Source organism: Protopterus annectens, chromosome 3.part1 (assembly GCF_019279795.1).
Source record: "Protopterus annectens isolate FY-2018-M chromosome 3.part1, PAN1.0, whole genome shotgun sequence".
In the NCBI taxonomy this organism is placed as follows: Eukaryota; Metazoa; Chordata; order Ceratodontiformes; family Protopteridae; genus Protopterus; species Protopterus annectens.
This window is the reverse complement of record NC_056732.1, coordinates 1828999007-1829022253: the sequence shown is the minus strand read 5'-3', so window position 1 is coordinate 1829022253 and position 23247 is coordinate 1828999007. Positions and strand designations below refer to the sequence as shown.

At 47.4% G+C, this 23247-nt stretch overlaps 2 protein-coding genes across 2 annotated transcripts in view; both read right to left on the bottom strand.

The window, feature by feature from the left end:
• Nucleotides 1-2235: 2235 nt before the first annotated feature.
• Nucleotides 2236-2895, bottom strand: LOC122797892 (gastrula zinc finger protein XlCGF64.1-like). The gene has a single exon (XM_044066411.1). The coding sequence runs from the start codon at nt 2893-2895 to the stop codon at nt 2236-2238; it is 660 nt and encodes a 219-aa protein (XP_043922346.1).
• Nucleotides 2823-23247, bottom strand: part of LOC122798720 (zinc finger protein 160-like) — a 304432-nt gene continuing 284007 nt past the window's right edge. Inside the window, exon 5 of the mRNA XM_044067816.1 lies at nt 2823-4246. Within this exon, the coding sequence (XP_043923751.1) occupies nt 2940-4246 (1307 nt within the window). The 3' untranslated portion in view covers nt 2823-2939. The remainder of the gene's footprint in view (nt 4247-23247) is intronic.

Here is a 23247-nt window from a genome sequence, read left to right as displayed (position 1 = left end):
GCAGCTCCAACAGTCAGATTATATGGACAGATGAAACAGGATACAGGGTCTCTCTCTCTCTCTCTTTGGTCTCAGTATTCATTTGTGTATTTTAGTTCTACCTATCTGTACCTCTTATGGAAGGCACTAGTGTTCTAATGAATGCAGTAAATGCTGCTTACTATACCTTCTTATAGCTCATTTGTTATTACTTTTTAAAAATGCTGTACTTTCCGACATGGATTTCTTTTTTTACAAACTGACAAGGTATGTAGTCCACTGAGTTTTGGAATGGTTACTTTGTGCATGTAAAAACATTCCAAGGTGCAGCTTCTTACCTCCTGATTTGTGTTAATCTAAATACATTTTTAGAAATTCTATATGTAAATTCTAAACCACTTATTACTCTGTACTTACATTATGAATTCCCTACTTTATTTTCATTTCTTTCAATTATAAAAAATCCGCCCTGCCCTTCTATAAAATAACATGCAATTATGTGAGAACTGCCTTGTTTGCAGTGCTATACATACATACACACACACATATGTAATGCATACATACACACACACACACACACACACACACATATATATATATATATATTCCACTTCCAGATTTGATGTACTTTCATATTCCCTTCCATAACCTAAAGCTTCAGCTTCTCTTTCTTCTCCATGTTCATCATTGTCCTCTACAGCAGAATACACTGACGAATTCAGCAAACTACTGCACTATTCTAAAAAGCGGCAACAGTTTCATTACCTGCTTGTGAACATGTTTTCCCACAAAGCAATTTTAAATGCAATTTCCGAATAAATAAGTCTACCTTAAAATCCTCAAAGTATGTTGAGATATTCTCCACCAGTATCTTCTCAACCGTATGTGTGACACCAAGATCCTCCCCAACTTCTCTGTCTCCATCTAATGCACTCTCATTTTATAACAACCGTGGAAATGCGCTGATGTGCTCCAGTGACATCCTGGCTGATGGAGATATTCAACTCCCAGCACCATAAGTCCCAGACAAAACTTATAAATTGAAACACTGATGCTTAAACAGAATAAAATATCATTTTTATTCAACCTAATGGTCATGAATCCTCAGCTTCATGGCCTTCAAAGGGACGAACAGAGCTAAAAAAATAAATTTAACAATTTCTTACCATTCCTCAATCAATCCCTTCATGATCTTGACAAATGGCAACCAGTTTTTATACCAACTCTTGCCAGATTATGTCCACAATTTGCCCTAGTGAGTAATATATTTGATATTTTAGTATAAAGGAACTTTTGCCATTTAACAGCCACTGTTTAACATCATTCTGTAGATGGTCTGATGTTATACTGCACCCTAGAAGCACACAGAGGAACTAAAAGGTTACCTCTAAAGTACTAAAAGAACAGTGAATGCCTATAGATCCAACAGGATTGGAAGGGTTTTATAGGAGAAACTTCCTTAAGAAAAGTCTGAAACTGGTATCACTGGAATACAGAAATTGACAAATCCCTTACAAGTAATGATTGGATTAAAATTATCAGAAACTCTATCTGCTACCTATAAAATCTCTGTAATTTAATTTGGTTTGTGTCTAGGAGGATCTTCTGATATCTTATTGCAGTGCTTCTGGGTCAAATTCTTCTCACACATGGTGCATTTGTAAGCTTTATGCTTTTATTCAATTTCTCCAAATGTATAGGTTAATGCCATGGTTGGAATGCCCTACGTCACAGCATAATTAAAGTTTATGAAACCAGTTCTGCTTTAATCTTTGACATTTGCCAAGAAGAGTGCTCTTCTCAGCACCTGCAATGTACCCCCTGCTGCAGTTCAAATGGGGTTACCAGTATTGATGGTCTATTTGAGCATGCTTGTAAACTCATTTTATATATCTATATGTATATATTAACCACATTGCTCCTACTACTGCTAGCATACCTAAGTTTGGAATTTTTTATTAGGTCATTTGCTCCTATTACCACTGGATCTATCTGAGTGTCCTTATTCCACATTGTTCTAATTTCTGCTTGTATGTCTTGATATATAATTTTATGTCATTCAGTACACACTGTGGATAATCTGATATTGTGTCCCTTGTGTCTGAAACCCTTGTCACATGTGGCACATTTATATGGTTTCTGCCTTTTTATGTTTAATTTTCCATGTGCTTAGGCATTTTTTTTTACCATGACAGGAACAAATCCCAATCCTAAGTCATGGCTTAAATAAAGTTAAAAAAAAAAAACAATTTTACTTCAATCATTGACATTTGCCAAGAGTGCTTTTCTCAGTACCTGCAAGGTACCCAGAATTTCATCTTTCTGTAGTTCATATGGTGTTACCGGTTTCTGCTCAGTATGGATAATCTGATGCCGTGCCATAGTTCTCTTATCTCTAAAAGTTTTGTCACATGTAGTACATTTATAAAGTGTCTGTCCACTATGGATAAGCTGGTGCCTTATCATACTGCGTTTTGTAGTAAAAGTTTTATGACATACGGTGCACTCATGATTTTGCTCAGTATGGGCATACTGATGTTGCCGCATGTTACCCTTCTTTGTAAATCCTTTGCCACAGGTTTCGCATTTAAAGGGCTTCTGCCCAGTGTGGATACTTTCATGACTTATCACGCCACTTTTGTCTCTAAAACTCTTGTCACATACGGAACACTTGTATGGTTTCTGCGTAGCATGGGTGCGCTGATGATTTACCAAATGACTTTTCTGTATAAAACCCTTTTCACATATTGAGCATTTGTAAGGCCTCTGCCCAGTGTGGATACGCTGATGAATTACCATAGTCCTTTTTTGTCTAAAACTTCTGTCACACATGCTACATTTGTACGGTTTATGCTCATTGTGGCTATGCTGATGGTTTACCATGTGATTCTTCTGTACAAACGTCTTATCACACATTGTGCATTTATACGGTCTCTGTCCAGTGTGAATACGCTGATGAGTTACCAGACCACTCTTCTCTCTAAAGGTTTTATCACATGCAGTGCATTTATATGGTTTCTCCCCAGTGTGTACATTCTGATGCATGGACAAAGTAATTTTATGTCTAAAACTCTTATCACACATGGTGCATTATAGGGTTTCTGCCCGGTATGGATAATCTGATGCGTAATCATAGTACTTTTATGTCTGAAACTCTTATCACACATGGTACATTTATATGGTTTTTGCCCGGTGTGGATAGTCTGATGAGTTACCATTGCTCTTTTATATTTAAAACTTTTGTCACATTTGGTGCATTTGTATGGATTGTGTCCAGTGTGGATATTCTGATGTTCTAACATGTTACGCCTATGGGAAAAGCTCTTGCCACATGTGCCACATTTATAGGGCTTCAGCCCACTGTGCACATTTTGATGCAAAGACATAGTACTTTTATGTCTAAAACTCTTACCACAAGTAATACATTTATATGGTTTCAGCCCAGTATGGATAATGTGATGAGTCTTCAGAGCACTCTTATGTCTAAAACGCCTACCACATGTAATGCATTTATACGGTTTCTGCCCACTAAGGGCACTCTGATAACTTACCATAGAACCTTTTTGTCTAAAACTCTTATCACACGTGAGTTGTTGCTCAGTGTGAGTATACTGATGTGTTACCATGTGACCAGTCTGTGTACGATCCTTGTTCCACGTGGTACATTTATAGGGTTTCTGCTCACTGTGGGTACTCTTATTTTCTGTTAAACATTTATCTGTAAAACCATTGTCACATGTGGCATATTTAAATAGCTGTTGGACTAATTCATGTTTTCTGATGCCTGGATTCTCTGCAAACTTGTTGTCACAAGTGGTACATTTAAGGAGCTCTTGTCCACCAGGCATAAGTGTACACACTGCTAATTTTTTCTCACCTGTATAATTTTTGCCACATGTAGCACATTTATACAGATTTTCTCTACTGGATATTTGTTCATCTATTGCCAAGGCACTCTTTTGTCTTTTTTCACGATGAATTAGTTGAGTAGTTAAGTTGTTACTATCAAGCACTGATACATTGCTCTCATTAACTCTTCTGCATTGCTTTTCTCCTGCACAAGTTTCCAGATGCATTTCTATTTCAGTTTTTGTGACAAAGCCCTCATTACTTTGCAAACATTTAAGGTGTCTGTTTTCAGACTGCCCAAGTTCTTGTCTTGTGAGCAACATCTTATCTGGGGGAGCTTTGTTGGATTCTGAGTTGTGGTGTTTCCCATGTGATGACTGCAAGTTCTCGATCTCAGTGAAATATGCATTCCTGTCGACTTAAAAAAGGAAAATATATTAGAATGAAATGAGTTAAACTGAAGATTTATTTTTTTACATATATATTAACACCAAGTTTTAGAATACAAACTACTTATCAGCGTATACTCAAAAAAACATTTAAAATATCTAACGGTAAAAGGAAATGAGCTGTAGTTGCATAAAAGTTTACTAAACGTGTAAGCGAAAAATGGCACTGTTCTCTTGCTTTTCTACTGATATTTCTAACCACATTCAACAATGCTTACTGCCCCAATGTTTATTTCTTATCTCTACTTAAGACTTTCAGATAATAATAACTATAAATCAATAAAAACAAATTATTTGTTTACCAGGAAAGTCCAACTTGGAGCAAGCCAATTTTCAGCGGAGGCCCGGGGAGAAATGCTCCAGACGCATGTCTTTGTAACATGGGAGGAAACCGGAGTACCCGGAGGAAACCCACATGAACACATGGAGGACATGCAGACTCTGCACAGAAGGCACCCCAGCAGAGACTCAAACTGGAGAACCTCTTGCTTGTCAGGTGACAATGCAAACCACTGCACCGTCCAGTGCACTGCAGTACTTGCCATCTCTATTTTCTCTCTAAAATGCAGGAATTCTTCATATTAACCTCAAGCTTCATGTAACAGCATAACTGGTACTACTGCAAATTTAAATTAAATCCTTCCCATTGCAAACAACAAGCGAGACATACTGCACTCAAAGTAAGAGAACAGAGACTAAGCATGAGTTTCAAAAATAATCTTGCTACCACACGTCAGGTATATTTTTATCAATCAGACGAGAAGTTGTGGATAGCAATAAATAAAGAGCTGAAGAAGTTTATCTGGGAGGGGGAGACGGCAAGAGTCAAGTGGGATGAGCTGAATCTTTCAACAGAACAAGGCAGTCTGGGATTGCCCAATCTGAATGGATATTTCAGAGCTACACAGTTAAGTCTCCTATACATAGCACAAGCAGAAAACTATTAATTCAAAGTGGAAAGGGATGATGATGAAATGGGGGGGGGCTCAAGAAACAAAGAGAGACTGGGACTTTGACAGCAGACCTTTAAGGAGAATAACACTAACCATACAGAATAGCAGAAAGTATTCTAAGAACTCAGCCAACATAGTTTAATCTGTGGTAAGACAATGGCCTGAGCAGAGAAGGAGAGACCTGGGTTTGGATGTATTTGTTGTCTCCACCAATGCAGTTCCTTTTTTCACAAAGCACAAAACTGAAATTTGATATTCCAGAACATGCAAATACGCTGGGTCCATTTATGTACTTATTTATGTATTATAAAAAAACACCAAATCTTTCTCCTGTGTAGCCTGGTTACAGGAATCATGAAAATCGCAGCAGCCATGAACCCTAGGATTCTGAGAAAATCTTCTGCAGAAGTCTGAAACTGGCTGAAAAAGCTCAGGAAAGTTTCCAGATAAAAAAACACCTTCTTATCAAAAAGGCCTTCTGCTGAGAAGTAACTAAAAGACAAACCAGAAACACAATCTTGTGTGATGGAGCAAAGGAGTATTTTTGTTCATTTGTCAGGAACCCTAGACTGGTCAGAAGAAACATAACCCGAGCTAAGGACTCTTAACATCTGGAAAAAGATCCTGAAAATATAAGCAAGTCAGCAAGATAAGGAAATATCTGAATGTCACTCAATCAGCACTCAGCTGTGACTGGGGCTAGACACTCTGTAAACACTCTTGGAGCTGTAGATAACCCAAAGGGTAATGCAGAGAACCGATAAAAGGATTGGGGCTCAAGAAACAAGGAGAGACTGGGATTTTGGATGCAGACCTTTAAGGAGAATAACAATAAACATAAACAATAGCAGAAAGTATTCTAAGAACTAAGCCAACATGAGAATGGAGAAAGGAGATTCTGCAGATAAGGATGACGGTATCTGGGTTATTAGAGGCAGCACCGGCAGGGTATCGGAGACAGAATTTGCAAAACTTCCTGAAGCTTAGGGCTATGAAAATATGATAAGCCTGTTTTAGATCTAATGTTACTATGAAACTCACCGGAAGTATGACGGGTAACAGACGCTGAAGGAGCAATACTTTAAATTTTGAAAATTTCATATACAGACTTAGAAAAGATATAGTACTTGTCTCCAAAAAAAGATCTTTCTTTTGTACCAGAAACGTTCTGGACCATTTGCCTTTGTCCATTTAAACTAAAGGCACTGGTTCTATGTCTCCTACAGTGCATAAAAGCTGAAAAACCTGAAGAAAATAATTCTGTTTCATTTGGTTTGTGGGGAGGTATTCCCCTGAAAGGAGGTTTTGTATTAAATGCCAAATGTAGCTCCCTAAACCACAATCAGCACCCAAGAGTTTGACACAATCTTTAGCCAGAGGGGAACATCGACTGACACGTTCTGGGACAGATTTGTAGAGATATGGGTAAGGGAGGGGAAAAATGCTGGTACAGTCATTCTGACGTATTAATGTGTCCCTTTTTCTGAAAGGACCCTGTTTGTTTCGTATTACTATTCTGGTCATCTCTCTCTCTCTCATTTTTTGCTCCCTTTTTGTGATTGCTTGCTTAGCTTTTTAAATGTAATAAGAGACTTAGAAGATCTCAGACACTCCATGAATTAATTTCCCTCTTTCACCAAATTATTTGAGAACATGACAAATGTGCCAGACAATACTTCTTTGTCTAAAGTTGAATCTAAAATTTCAGATTTCACCCTTATCAGCAAACAGTCATATCTCCCCAGTGACCCCAGACATAGCACCTGCACAGTCATACCCACTTTTCAAAGCGTGTTTAGATACCTGAGAAACTGTAGAAAGTGGCAGAAAAATCTCTCAGACTGTCCACATAACTTAGAAGCATTCTCTTACTCACAAAGTCCAATAAATTACCTTCGGTCTCCACAAAAGGGTTGGTATTAAGGAGCAACTGAGGAAATGGATAGAATTGCTGGGTCAGATCTAACATGAGATAAAAGAAATGTATTAATCTGAGATACTTTATATACTACATCTGCCTTTTAAGAGCTGATGGTTGGGTATCTGGATTATTACAGGCAGCGTTGTCTGGGTATCTGGGTTGTTACTGGCGACATTGGCTGTGTATATGGGTTATTACAAGTAATGTTGGCTGGGTATCTGGGGTTATTACAGGCAGCGTTGCGTTGGCTGGGTATCTGAGTCTGGGATGGTGCAGTGGTGCAGCAGTAGCATTGTCACCTGACAGCAAGAGGTTCTCTGGTTCGATTCACGGCTGGGGTGCCTTCTGCCTGGTGTCTGCATGCCCTCCCTGCTTTGGTGTGGGTTTCCTCCAGGTGCTCTGGGTTCCTCCTACATTACAAAGACATGCGTCTGGAGCATTTCTTCCTGGGCCTCCGCTGAAAATTGGCTTTGTTCCAAGTCGGACTTTCCTGGTTAACAAATATAAAAATAAATATGAAAAATTACAGGCAGCGTTGGCTAGGTATCTGGGTTATTACAGGCAACTTTGGCTGGGTATCTGGGGTTATTACAGGCACCACTGGCTGGGTATCTGGGTTATTACAGGCAGCACTGGCTGGGTATCTGGGTTATCACAGGGAGCGTTTGCTGGGTATCTGGGTTATTAGAGGCCGCACTGGCGGGTATCTGGGTTATTACAGGGAGCGTTTGCTGGGTATCTGGGTTATAAGAGGCAGCACTTGCTGGGTATCTGGGTTATTACAAGCAGCACTGGCTAGGTATCTGGGTTATTACAGACAGCGCTGGTTGGGTATCTGGGTTATCACAAGGAGCATTTGCTGGGTATCTGGGTTATTACAGGCAGCACTGACTGGGTATCTGGGTTATTACAGGCAGCACTGGCTTGGTATCTGGGTTATTAACAGGCATCACTGGCTTGCTATCTAGGTTATTACAGGCAGCACTGGCTGGGTATCTGAGTTATTACAGACACACTGGCTGGGTATCTGGGTTATCACAGGGAGCATTTGCTGGGTATCTGGGTTATTAGAGGCAGCACTGGCTGGGTATCTGGGTTATTACAGGCAGCACTGCCTGGGTATCTGGGTTATTTAACAGGCAGCACTGGTTGGGTAACTGGGTTATTACAAACAGAGCTGGCTGGGTATCTGGGTTATTACAGACCGCCGGCTGGGTATCTGGGATATTACAGACAGCGATGGCTGGGTAGCTGGGTTATTACAGACAGAGCTGGCTGTGTATCTGGGTTATTACAGACAGCACTGGCTGGGTATCTGGGTTATTACAGGCAGCAATGGCTGGGTATCTGAGTTATTACAGGCAGCACTGGCTGGGTATCTGGGTTATTACAGGCAGCACTGGCTGGGTATCTGGGTTATTACAGGCAGCACTGGCTGGGTATCTGGGTTATTACAGGCAGCACTGGCTGGGTATCTGGGTTATTACAGGCAGCACTGGCTGGGTATCTGGGTTATCACAGGTAGTGTTTGCTGGGTATCTGGGTTATTAGAGGCAGCACTGGCTGGGTATCTGGGTAATTACAGGCAGCACTGGCTGGGTATCTGGGTTATCACAGGGAGCGTTTGCTTGGTATATGGGTTATTAAAGGCAGCACTGGCTGGGTATCTGGGTTATTAACAGGCACAACTGGCTGGGTATCGGGGTTATTACAGGCAGCACTGGCTGGGTATCTGGGGTTATTACAGGCAGCACTGGCTGGCTATCTGGGTTATTACAGACAGCACTGACTGGGTATCTGGGTTATTACAGGGAGTGTTTTCTGGCTATCTGGGTTATTACAGACAGCACTGACTGGGTATCTGGGTTATCACAGGGAGCTTTTGCTGGGTATCTGGGTTATTAGAGGCAGCACTGGCTGGCTATCTGGGTTATTACAGGCAGCACTGGCTGGGTATCTGGGTTATTACAGACAGCGCTGGTTGGGTATCTGGGTTATCACAAGGAGCAATTACTGGGTATCTGGGTTATTACAGGCAGCACTGGCTGGGTATCTGGGTTATTACAGGCAGCACTGGCTGGGCATCTAGGTTATTACAGGCAGCACTGGCTGGATATCTGGGTTATTATAGACAGTTATTAACAGGCAGGACTGGCTGGGTATCTAGGTTATTAAAAGGCACAACTGGCTGTGTATCTGGGTTATCACAGGGAGTATTTGCTGGGTATCTGGGTTATTAGAGGCAGCACTGGCTGGGTATCTGGGTTATCACAGGGAGTGTTTTCTGGGTATCTGGGTTATTAGAGGCAGCATTGGCTGGGTATCTGGGTTATTACAAGCAGCACTGGCTGGGTATCTGGGTTATTACAGGCAGCACTGGCTGGGTATCTGGGTTATTATAGACAGTTATTAACAGCACAACTGGCTGTGTATCTGGGTTATCACAGGGAGCATTTGCTGGGTATCTGGGTTATTAGAGGCAGCACTGGCTGGGTATATGGGTTATTATAGACAGCGCTGGCAGGGTATCTGGGTTATTACAGGCAGCACTGGCTGGGTATCTGGGTTATTACAGGCAGCACTGGCTGGGTATCTGGATTATTACAGACATCGCTGGCTGGGTATCTGGGTTATTACTGGCAGCGCTGGCTGGGTATCTGGGTTATTACAGGCAGCACTTGCTGGGTATCTGGGTTATTACAAGCAGCACTGGCTGGGTATCTGGGTTATTACAAGCAGCACTGGCTGGGTATCTGGGTTATTACAAGCAGCACTGGCTGGGTATCTGGGTTATTACAGGCAGCACTGGCTGGGTATCTGGGTTATTACAGGCAGCACTGACTGGGTATCTGGGGTTATTACAGGCAGCAATGGCTGGGTATATGGGTTATTATAGACAGCGCTGGCTGGGTATCTGGGTTATTACAGGCAGCACTGGCTGGGTATCTGGGTTATTACAGGCAGCAATGGCTGGGTATATGGGTTATTATAGACAGCGCTGGCTGGGTATCTGGATTATTACAGACATCGCTGGCTGGGTATCTGGGTTATTACTGGCAGCGCTGGCTGGGTATCTGGGTTATTACAGGCAGCACTTGCTGGGTATCTGGGTTATTACAAGCAGCACTGGCTGGGTATCTGGGTTATTACAAGCAGCACTGGCTGGGTATCTGGGTTATTACAGGCAGCACTGGCTGGGTATCTGGGTTATTACAGGCAGCACTGGCTGGGTATCTGGGTTATTACAGGCAGCACTGACTGGGTATCTGGGGTTATTACAGGCAGCACTGGCTGGGAATAAGAAGTTATGTACTCACCATAACGTTCCATCTGAGTAGGTATCTTCATTTGTCTGCAACCTTTGGGATACGGATCCGATCTCGGATCCAAGCCGGCAACTTCTACCACAGCATAGATCTGAGCTCCTAGCTCCTCCCTTTACCCATAATCCCCTGCCAGCCCTGACTGACCTCAGATCAAGTTTGCCCGATATAACCATTGTTACTGTGCCCCAGAAGGGGCTTATCTAAGATAGATCCTAAACAGAATCCTATAGGTCAGGGGGAAGGATGGGGGGATGGTTGCAGACAAATGAAGATACCTACTCAGATGGAACGTTATGGTGAGTACATAACTTCTTAATCTGAAGTAGGAACTTCATTTGTCAGCAACCTTTGGGACAGAGTCCCCAGCTACCTGAATCCTGGGTGGCCTTTATGGAAGAATATTCCAGAGCACTGCAGAGCCAAAGGACACGCTACCTCTGGAGACAACATCCAGTTTGTAATGGCTGATAAAGGTATGAGATGAGGCCCATGTGGCTGCGGAACAAATATCATCTAAGGGAACCCTAGATTTAAAAGCCGCCGAAGTAGCGGTGGCCCTAGTAGAATGAGCTCGAACTCCCTGAGGTGCAGGCCTTCCCAAACTCTGATATGCCAAGAGGATACAACTAGCTATCCACCGTGACAGGGTAACTTTAGAAATTGACTTGCCTAAATTTGTTTTGGCAAAGGAGACAAACAACTGGTCAGATTGCCTATGACCAGCAGTTCGATGAATATAAAAGCATAATTGTCTGTGCACATCCAAGGAATGCAGTTTGTACTCTCCTTTGTTCTGGTAATTGGGAAAGAACATGGGAAGATTAATAGATTGATTAATATTAGCTTCCGAAGACACCTTAGGCAGAAAGGATGGATTGATCCTGAGGTAAACTCTATCCTGATGGAAGGCTAAGTACGGCGGTTTAACACATAGAGCCTGAAGCTCAGAGACCCTTTTAGCTGAAGTAATGGCCACCAAGAAGGCCGTCTTCCAAGAGAGGTATTTAAGATCAACCGTAGCCGCCGGCTCGAAAGGGGGGCTTGTCAAGGCCTGTAGAACCAAAGATAAATCCCATGGGGGTACTACCTCCCTGACCGGAGGTCTGAGAAGGAAGGTACCCTTGAGGAAAGCTTTACAAAGCTTGGAAGTAATTAGAGGGCCCGATTCATGCCCTACATGATAATGCGAAATCGCTGCTAGTTGTACCTTGACTGTACAGCAGCTAGCCCCTTGATGAAAAAGGGTAGTTAGAAAATCCAAAACCAACGTAAGAGGCGCCGTAAAAGGATCTAAGTGATGGTGCTCCGCCCAAATGGAGAAACGTTTCCACTTACTTCGATAGACCCTTCTGGTGGAAGGTTTATGTGCTGCTACTAGGATGGCTTTGACTGGTGAGGAGATTCCGGGAGTCCTTATCAGGAGTGGAACTGGAGCAACCAAGCAGTCAGCTTGAGGTTGACCAGGTTGGGGGTCGGAAGACCCAGAGGGTGAGTAATGAGATCCGGGAGGGGATCCAGAATCCAGGGTGGATGAATCAAATGAGACCACAGGTACAGGAACCACGTTTGACGAGGCCAGAATGGGGCAATGAGGATCATTTTGCTCCCCAGCCGACTGGCTTTCTGTAAGAGTTTTAGCATCATGGACAATGGAGGGTAGGCGTAAAGGAGACCGGGAGGCCAAGCATGTACTAGAGAGTCTCTTGGGGACTCCCCCTGAGGGGGGATTAGAGCGAAGTAACTGTTGCATTTGGTATGTGAAGGAGAGGCAAAAAGATCGCAACAGGGTTGCCCCCATTAGGCAAATATTTGTTTCGCTACTAGAGGATTGCGAGACCATTCGTATGGGGTCAGAATCGAATGACTGAGCCTGTCTGCTAGGATGTTGAACCGTCCCGGAATGTGCGTTGCAATGAGAAAGCGGTTGGTGGATATCGCCCATTCCCACACTCTCATGGCCTCGTGACAAAGAGGATAAGACCTGGTTCCCCCCCGTTTGTTGATGTACCAGACAACTGACATGTCCGTTTGTACCGCAATCGTCCCAATCGGAAGAAGGCTGTGAAGTGCCTGCAACGTCAAAAGCACCACCCTCATCTCTAGGACATTGATATGCAAGGAGGTCTCTGTGTCGTTCCACGTGCCTTGGACCATTCTGCCTGAATAGTGCCCCCCCACCCCAGGCGAGAGGGGTCCGTGGTCACTGTGGCGACGGGGGAAGGCATCGAGAATGGTCATCCCGTGTGAAGACTCTGGGACTGGAGCCACCACATGAGCGACCCTCTGCAAGCCCTGCTTACGGGAATAGGATGGGACAGGGGGTTGCGAGACAGGGCCCATTGTACCCGGAGGGTCCACTGCAGGACCCTCATATTTAGATGGGCTAGGGGCAGCAGAGGAATTGCTGCCGCCATGGACCCTAGAGCCCTCAGGATCAATTCCGCCGGTGGAGCAGGAAGTTGGAGAATGGCCTGAACATGCAACCTCAGGTTCTGAAGCCGAAGGCAAGCATTAGTCTGGAATCCAATCTCGCCCCTATGAAATCTATTACCTGTGTAGGAGCCAGAGAAGATTTGGCCATGTTGACAGTCAACCCTAGGCGTGGAGCAAGATTGAGGAAATAATCCCTGCCTGAACAGAGCAGATGCCTTGTTGGGACGATGAGGAGCCAGTCGTCCAGGTACGGAAAGACCTGAATTCCCTGAAGCCTCAGGTGGGCCGCTATAACCACCAAGACTTTGGTGAACACCCTGGGGGCTGAGGTGAGACCGAAGGGGAGGGCGCTGAACTGAAAGTGACTGGCTCCCAGCAGGACGCGGAGGAACCTCCTGGAACGTCTGTCCACAAGAATGTGGTAGTACGCATCCTTGAGGTCTATCGAGCACATCCAGTCGTTCTCCCGTAACAGGGAGAGAATAGATTGTAGCGTGACCATTCGGAACTTTTCTTTGGGTACTGCCAGGTTCAAGAGAGAGAGGTCGAGGATGGACCTCAAGTCCCCCGTCTTTTATGGCACCAGAAAGAACCTGGAGTAAAACCCTGATCCGAACTGATCTGGGGGGACAGGTTGGATGGCTCTTTTTTGTAAAAGCTGCTGAATTTCTGTAGCAGCCGCCTCCCTCTGATTGGGTGGTACGTCGGGGAGGCTTCTGGTTTTGGGAGTTACAATAAAGGGAATTTGGTAGCCTCTGGATATGATGCGAAGCACCCAGCGATCTGTTGTTATGGACTCCCACATTGCTAGGTGCTTCGAAAGACGCCCCCCGACTGCCTCCAGAGTGGAGCAGCCGGGCAACCCCTCAGGGGTTCTGCATGGGCCTCTCAGAGAAGGGTTCTCTGGACCCAAAATTTCTGGGACCCCCTCTGCCTCTTGGACGGCATCCTCCCTGTCCTCCTCTGCCACGAGAGGACTGGTTGTCCGGAGCAGACTGGGACTGATGCGATTTCCAGAACCACATCTTCTTCTGACCCTTTTGGTTCTTAAAAAAGGACCTCTGGGGAGCAGAGAAGCGGACTCCGACAGCAGACAACGTCTTCCCGTCTTTCTCGCTCTGGACTAAAGTGTCACGAACGGTTTTGCCAAACAGTGCAGAACCATCAAAAGGGGCATTCGCAACTGACGCCTTAAAGGGTTCCGAGAAGTCACAATGTCGGAGCCAGGCTTGGTGCCTCATTAGCAGGCCGGCTCTGCCAGCTCTAGCGGTCCTTCCGTGGCGTGAGATAAGAGCCGCATAGAGGTGTTGGAAACTGAATGCAGAGTGGACATTCGGGAGGAGTACAGCTGCTTGTCCCCTTCCGACATGGACTCTGGGGGGGAGGCAGCGTATTCTTTTATTAGATCTCGCTGCATCAGGATGACGTGAGCCATATAGTTCAGCGCCCTCATGGAGAAGGTTGCTGAACTAAAGACCCACTTCCCAAGGCGGTCCATCGCTTGAGACTCCTTGCTCGGAGGGTGGTCTGCGGAGCTCTCCTGAGCCAACTCCTTCTTAGTGGCCGCCGCCACCAACATGGCATCCATGGGGGGACCTCTGCTCCAGTGGGTTCTTTCTGCAGGGGGACTCAGGATCCTGTCCGGGCACTTGGGGACTGGCTCTACAGTGTCCGGCTCCTTCCAAGCCCTTGTGGAAATAAGGTCCACCAGGGGGTCGGGGGAGGGGACACCCAAGAGGTAGATGGCCCTGCTTCGAACGCCTCTAGGAATACTGAGTCATCGGAGGAAGCCTTGGGGGCAAACCACCCTCCCCTAATCCTGAGCATTTCCATGATGTTTCCAAAGGAGACATCCTCGGGGGGTGACCTTGGGGAGCCTTCCCCTTCATCTAAGTCCGTATCTTCCATAAGGGACTCGGGGGAGTCCACGTGTCTCCTCTTACACTTAGCTTTGTGAGGGACCTCCTCGGGTGGGCTGTCCGAGGAAGACTCACCAGCAATGTCACATTCCAAAGGAACACCCAGAGGCGCTGAAGCAGGCTGCCCCGAAGGCCGGGTGATGGGAGCCTGAACCAGCTGAGAGGGAGTGCAGGGGAGCGAAGCCAGGACCAGTGGCCCGGATGCACTCAACAGTGCCCTCTCCACCACCGCGAAAGCCGAGGGGGGGGGCCACTCTCGATGGGATCCGAGAGTCGACTCCCACTCTGATCCGAAGCGGGGACCGGATCCGGGGCCGAGATCCTCGGATCCGAAGGACCCATGTGCTCAGACCGGAACGGAGCCGAAGTCACACCGAATCCCTCGGATCCGAAGCTCAGCCCACGGCTCCGAGAAGTCGGATCCGACAAGCTCGAGGGACCAGTTGGAGCCGAAGTAACCAGTACTATCGGCTCCAACCCACCCCCGGATCCAACGCGACTCAGCTCTGAATGCTCCGAACCCAGAAAGCGGGTCGGAGAAGGAGCGATTGGAGCAAAAAATGGGGTGGAGCTCCCCCCCCGGAGGGGGGGAGAGGCAAGAGCACTCCCATCTGCAGTTGGGCCTGGATGAACCTCCTCATCATCCGGTCCATGTCTGCATCTGACATGATAAGGGTGGACCTCGAAGAGGCCACTGAGGCAGACCTAGAGTGTCACCTCGATGACCTCGACAGGGACCGGGTCCCCTCCTCCCCGGGTCCCGGTGAGAAACAAGGGGACCGGAGCCGAGGAGGAGGCGATCCAGAAGCTCTGGATGGAGAAGCCCGTTTGGCAGGCGGGGCTAAGGAGGAGTCCCCAGCCCGCCGCTTATGGTGCTTCTCCTTCCGTTTGGCTTTCCCGACCTCCCTCTCCTCCGTAGCCGAATCGGGAGGTTGAGTCCTGACCGGAGGAAGTGAGACAGGGGTGGCTACCACCGAGGGCTGGGTAGCGGCCACAGAAGTACTGGAGGCCGGAGCCGAATCCGGGGGCAAAAGGCCTGCTGGAATCAGCTTTGACCTCCGGTCCTTAAGTGCCCTGGGGTTGAACGCTGCGCAAATCACGCATCCCGAGGAGAGGTGTTCAACCCCAAGGCACATAAAGTACAGTTTTGTACCTACCATAAATGTAGATGTCCGAGAGGTATGCATCTGCAGTCCTAACATATGGGTTGTCCTGCCTCAGGCAGCCCTTCGGTCGGCCGGATTCCAAAGTCTGGGTCTGGCCTCGGCTGATGTTGCACTTCACCCGACGTCATAGCTGCTGTCAATTGGGTATAAAGGCATCAGCTGACGCCATTTTCCTCAGTGTTTCTTGCCCCAGATGCCAGGTGCCCTCTAGGAAGGCTAAATTTGGATAAATGCAAATGATTCCAAACAGTAGAGAGCAAACAAAATAACATGTATATACATATATACAAACAAATACACCATAATAGATTCCCCCAGCCAGCTACAAGATGGGCAAATACCCTAGGAGTACCACAGAGGGAAGGAGGGGGTAATCCTGACTGCAGATGCATACCTCTCGGACATCTACATTTATGGTAGGTACAAAACTGTACTATGTCCTTCAAGGATGCATCTGCAGTTCTAACATATGGGTAGAATACCATAGCCAAACTGGGGGAGGAGGCACTAAGAAGATTATGGTGTAGTTAAGATCCCTTGCAAAACAGCAGTGGCAAAACCTGCTCGGGATCTGGAGTATAAAGGTAGATTATAATGCTTGGCAAATGTATGCACTGAGCTCCAAGTAGCAGCCTCTAAAATGTCTTTGGTAGCCACTCCTCGTAAGAAAGCTGTAGTAGTGGCTGTAGCCCTTGTGGAGTGAGGTCTGATGTTCTCTGGAGTTGTCTTTCCATGAAAAGAGTAACCAAATCTAATGCAATTTCCTATCCATTTTGAGATTGTCTGTTTGAAATTGCTTTTCCTTCCATTCCTGTTGCATATGCTACCAGAAGCTGGTCAGTTTTTCTATTGTTCTTGGTTCTGTCCAGGTAGTAGCGCAATTGCCTGTGCACATCCAAGGTATGCAGTAGTCTTTCCCCCCTGTTCTGTGGGTTGGGAAGAATGTTGGTAGGTGGATTGCTTGGTTCAATGATATCCTGGAGACCACCTTTGGCATAAAAGTAGGGTTAGTTCTCAAGGACACTCTATCCTGATGGAAGATAAGGAAGGGCTGTACTGCCATTAATGCCTGCAATTCAGATACCCTTCTTGCTGAAGTGATTGCAAGCAGGAAAGCAGTTTTCCAAGATAAGAACTGTAATTCTGCTGTTGCTGCTGGTTCAAAAGGGGAAGTGTTAACTTTCTAGCACAAAGTTCAGGTCCCATGTAGGCAAAGGTGGCTTCCTTGGAGGCTTTACATTTTAATACCTCTTAGAAACTGCCTGAGTAGAGGATGAGAGAAGACTGGAGGATCCATGTTGTATTCTGCTGAAATTGCTGATGCATGAATCTTAATGGAGGAGTAAGTCAGGCCATTGTGGAAGAGTTCTGCTAAATATTCCAGGATGTTAGCTATGTTTGCCAATGATACATTTTCTCCTTTTGCTGCACTCCAAATGAGGTATCTTTTCCATTTTGCTGAATAAGTTTTCCTTGTGGAGGGTCTGCGAGCCTCCAGGATAATGTCTTTAACCCTCCGAGATAAATCTGGGTTATTTTGTTTTATGTAAGATTCCAAGCAGCTAGCTGCAGTGTTTTCAAGTTTGGATGCAGGATCTTGAAGTTGTTCTGTGTTAGCAGTAAAGGAACCAGAGGTAGAGGCCATGCGTGTGCTCGAGACATACTCCTCAATAGCTGGTACCAATGCTGCCTCGGCCAGTCTGGAGCTATCAGGATGATTTTTGGGTGATCTTCTTTGATCTTCAGTAGCACTTTGTGCATCAAAGGAAGAGGTGGGAATGCATATGCTGTTAGGTTTTAACTGAAGGATAGGGAGTCCACCTTCCAAGCAAGTGGGTGGTATGTCCTTAGCAGAATTTTCTCAATTGGTGGTTGTGTGGGAAGCGAACAGGTCTATTTCTGGTAGCCCCATTTCTTTGTAATGGATTTGAAGATGTCTGGGTGCAGCATCCATTCGTGGGCATCCGTGGTAGTTCTGCTTAAGGTGTCTGCTAGTATATTTTCTTTTCCTGGCACAAATATAGCCTGGAGCTGAATGTTGAGGTTCAGGGCCACATTCCACAGGTCCATTGCCATCCGGCATAGAGGATATGAATGTGTGCCTCCTGCTTGTTGATATACCACATAACTGTGGTGTTGTCCGTCCTTATCAGCAAATGACCTTGTTGAAGAAACGGTCTGAATGTCTGAATTGCCCGTTTCACTGCCAGCATCTCTTTTGATTTATGTAGGTTCAGCTGGTCTTGTGTCCATAGGCCTTGTATACACTTGTCTACCATGTGTGCCCCCCAACCGAGGTCTGAGGCGTCCGTGGCGATAGTCTGGCTTGGGTGAGGGCTGTGGAAAGGCAGTCCTTTGTTCAACTGACAGGCCTGAGCCCACCACAGGAATTCTTGCTTCAGGCATGGAATTATTGGAATTTGGGTTTCTAGGCTGTGCTTGTGCTGAGACCATAAATTCCTTAGGTACCATTGCAACTTCCTCATATGTAGTCTGGCATGTGGAATCAATATTATGCAGGATGCCATGTAACCCAGGGATTGCAGGACTTTCCTTGCTGTAAGCTGGTTCTGCGTTGTTAATGCCATGAAATAGAGTGGTAGTTGCTTTGCTTTTCTGCTGTGAGAAATGCCATCTGATTTGATGTGTCCAGTTCTGCACCCAAGAATGTTATCCTTTGGGATGGTACCAGCCTTGACTTTTTTATGTTGACTGTGTATCCCAGGGCTTGCAATAGGTGAATAACCTTTTCCAAATCTTTGTTAATTTGACCTTGTTGTCGCTTGTATCAGGCAGTCGTCCAGGTATGGATAAATTTGAATTCCCTGAAGCCTGCAATGAGCAATTACTGATGCCAGGCATTTCGTGAATACTCTGGGCGCAGTAGATAAGCCAAAGGGCAATGCTGAGAATTGATAATGCTCTGATCCTGCAAGAAATCTGAGGTATCTTCTGCAATCTCGCCTCCCCTATGAAATCTATTACCTGTGTAGGAGCCAGAGAAGATTTGGCCATGTTGACAGTCAACCCTAGGCGTGGAGCAAGATTGAGGAAATAATCCCTGCCTGAACAGAGCAGATGCCTTGTTGGGACGATGAGGAGTCAGTCGTCCAGGTACGGAAAGACCTGAATTCCCTGAAGCCTCAGGTGGGCTGCTATAACCACCAAGACTTTGGTGAACACCCTGGGGGCTGAGGTGAGACCGAAGGGGAGGGCGCTGAACTGAAAGTGACTGGCTCCCAGCAGGAAGCGGAGGAACCTCCTGGAACGTCTGTCCACAAGAATGTGGTAGTACGCATCCTTGAGGTCTATCGAGCACATCCAGTCGTTCTCCCATAACAGGGAGAGAATAGATTGTAGCGTGACCATTCGGAACTTTTCTTTGGGTACTGCCAGGTTCAAGAGAGAGAGGTCGAGGATGGACCTCAAGTCCCCCGTCTTTTATGGCACCAGAAAGAACCTGGAGTAAAACCCTGATCCGAACTGATCTGGGGGGACGGGTTGGATGGCTCTTTTTTGTAAAAGCTGCTGAATTTCTGTAGCAGCCGCCTCCCTCTGATTGGGTGGTACGTCGGGGAGGCTTCTGGTTTTGGGAGTTACAATAAAGGGAATTTGGTAGCCTCTGGATATGATGCGAAGCACCCAGCGATCTGTTGTTATGGACTCCCACATTGCTAGGTGCTTCGAAAGACGCCCCCCCCCGACTGCCTCCAGAGTGGAGCAGCCGGGCAACCCCTCAGGGGTTCTGCATGGGCCTCTCAGAGAAGGGTTCTCTGGACCCAAAATTTCTGGGACCCCCTCTGCCTCTTGGACGGCATCCTCCCTGTCCTCCTCTGCCAAGAGAGGACTGGTTGTCCGGAGCAGACTGGGACTGATGCGATTTCCGGAACCACATCTTCTTCTGACCCTTTTGGTTCTTAAAAAAGGACCTCTGGGGAGCAGAGAAGCGGACTCCTTCAGCAGACAACGTCTTCCCGTCTTTCTCGCTCTGGACTAAAGTGTCGCGAACGTTTTTGTCAAACAGTGCAGAACCATCAAAAGGGGCATTCGCGACTGACGCCTTAAAGGGTTCCGAGAAGTCACAATGTCGGAGCCAGGCTTGGTGCCTCATTACCAGGCTGGCTCTGCCAGCTCTAGCGGTCCTTCCGTGGCGTGAGATAAGAGCCGCATAGAGGTGTTGGAAACTGAACGTAGAGTGGACATTCGGGAGGAGTACAGCTGCTTGTCCCCTTCCGACATGGACTCTGGGGGGGAGGCAGCGTATTCTTTTATTAGATCTCACTGCATCAGGATGACGTGTGCCATATAGTTCAGCACCCTCATGGAGAAGGTTGCTGAACTAAAGACCCACTTCCCAAGGCGGTCCATCGCTCGAGACGGGTGGTCTGCGGAGCTCTCCTGAGCCAACTCCCTCTTAGTGGCCGCCGCCACCAACATGGCATCCACGGGGGGACCTCTGCTCCAGTGGGTTCTTTCTGCAGGGGGACTCAGGATCCTGTCCGGGCACTTGGGGACTGGCTCTACAGTGTCTGGCTCCTTCCAAGCCCTTGCGGAAATAAGGTCTACCAGGGGGTCGGGGGAGGGGACACCCAAGAGGTAGATGGCCCTGCTTCGAACGCCTCTAGGAATACGGACTCATCGGAGGAAGCCTTGGGGGCAAACCACCCTCCCCTAATCCTGAGCATTTCCATGATGTTTCCAAAGGAGACATCCTCGGGGGGTAACCTTGGGGAGCCTTCCCCTTCATCTAAGTCCGTATCTTCCATAAGGGACTCGGGGGAGTCCACGTGTCTCCTCTTACACTTAGCTTTGTGAGGGACCTCCTCGGGTGGGCTGTCCGAGGAAGACTCACCAGCAATGTCACATTCCAAAGGAACACCCAGAGGCGCTGAAGCAGGCTGCCCCAAAGGCCGGGTGATGGGAGCCTGAACCAGCTGAGAGGGAGTGCAGGGGGGAGCCGAAGCCAGGACCAGAGGCCCGGATGCACTCAACAGTGCCCTCTCCACCACTGCGAAAGCCGAGGGGGGGGGCCACTCTTGATGGGATCCGAGAGTCGACTCCCACTCGGATCCGAAGCGGGGACCGGATCCAGGGTCGAGATCCTCGGATCCGAAGGACCCATGTGCTCAGACCGGAACGGAGCCAAAGTCACACCAAATCCCTCGGATCCGAAGCTCAGCCCACGGCTCCGAGAGGTCGGATCCGACAAGCTCGAGGGACCAGTTGGAGCCGAAGTAACCAGTACTATCAGCTCCAACCCACCCCAGGATCCAACGCGGCTCAGCTCTGAATGCTCCGAACCCAGAAAGCGGGTCGGAGAAGGAGCGATTGGAGCAAAAAATGGGGTGGAGCTCCCCCCGGAGGGGGGGAGAGGCAAGAACACTCCCATCTGCAGTTGGGCCTGGATGAACCTCATCATCCGGTCCATGTCTGCATCGCACATGATAAGGGTGGACCTTGAAGAGGCCACCGAGGCAGACCTAGAGTGTCGCCTCAATGACCTCGACGGGGACTGGGTCCCCTCCTCCCCGGGTCCCAGTGAGAAACAAGGGGACCGGAGCCGAGGAGGAGGCGATCCAGAAGCTCTGGATGGAGAAGCCCGTTTGGCAGGCGGGGCTAAGGAGGAGTCCTCGGCCCACCGCTTATGGTGCTTCTCCTTCCGTTTGGCTTTCCCGACCTCCCTCTCCTCCGTAGCCGAATCGGGAGGTTGAGTCCTGACTGGAGGAAGGGAGACAGGGGTGGCTACCACCGAGGGCTGGGTAGCGGCCACAGAAGTACTGGAGGCCGGAGCCGAATCCGGGGGCAAAAGTCCTGCCAGAATCAGCTTTGACCTCCGGTCCTTAAGTGCCCTGGGGTTGAACGCTGCGCAAATCGCGCATCCCGAGGAGAGGTGTTCAACCCCAAGGCACATAACGCACCGGGAGTGGCCATCCGCCGGTGAAAGCTTATGGCCACACTCGGTGCACTTTGAAAAGATGGCTTTAGGGGCCTCCGATATCGTAATGCAGAAAACACCCTCACTAGGCCCCTACACACACCACAAACACACACTACGACCAGCGAGGGCAGGGAAGAAAAATAAACACAAAATAAGTTAAATAAGTTAAATATAGGATACCTAAGCACTCGTTCACACTCACACAAGAAAAGGGAAGAAAAAATGTAAAGTTTTTCTCACAAAACTTATCCAAATAGCAGGAGCTCGAAATCCAGCTTGTAGCTTGAAGCGTGGCAAACTAGATCTGGGGTCAGTCAGGGTTGGCAGGGGATTATGGGTAAAGGGAGGATCTAGGAGCTCGGATCTATGCTGTGGTAGAAGTTGCCGACTTGGATCCGAGATCGGATACGTATACCAAAGGTTGCTGACAAATGAAGTTCCTACTTCAGATTCTGGGTTATTACAGGCAGCACTGGCTGGGTATCTGGGTTATTACAGACATTGCTGGTTGGGTATCTGTGTTATTACAGACAGCGCTGGCTGGGTATCTGGGTTATTACAGGCAGCACTGGCTGGGTATCTGGGTTATTACAGGCAGCACTGGCTGGGTATCTGGGTTATTACAGGCAGCACTGGCTGGGTATCTGAGTTATTACAGGCAGCACTGGCTGGGTATATGGGTTATTACAGGCAGCACTGGCTGGGTATCTGGGTTATTACAGGCAGCACTGGCTGGGTATCTGGGTTATTACAGGCAGCACTGGCAGGGTATCTGGGTTATTACAGGCAGCACTGGCAGGGTATCTGGGTTATTACAGGCAGCACTGGCAGGGTATCTGGGTTATTACAGGCAGCACTGGCAGGGTATCTGGGTTATTACAGGCAGCACTGGCTGGGTATCTGGGTTATTACAGGCAGCACTGGCTGGGTATCTGGGTTATTACAGGCAGCACTGGCTGGGTATCTGGGTTATTACAGACATTGCTGGTTGGGTATCTGTGTTATTACAGACAGCGCTGGCTGGGTATCTGGGTTATTACAGGCAGCACTGGCTGGGTATCTGGGTTATTACAGGGAGCACTGGCTGGGTATCTGGGTTATTACAGGCAGCACTGGCAGGGTATCTGGGTTATTACAGGCAGCACTGGCAGGGTATCTGGGTTATTACAGGCAGCACTGGCAGGGTATCTGGGTTATTACAGGCAGCACTGGCAGGGTATCTGGGTTATTACAGGCAGCACTGGCAGGGTATCTGGGTTATTACAGGCAGCACTGGCTGGGTATCTGGGTTATTACAGGCAGCACTGGCTGGGT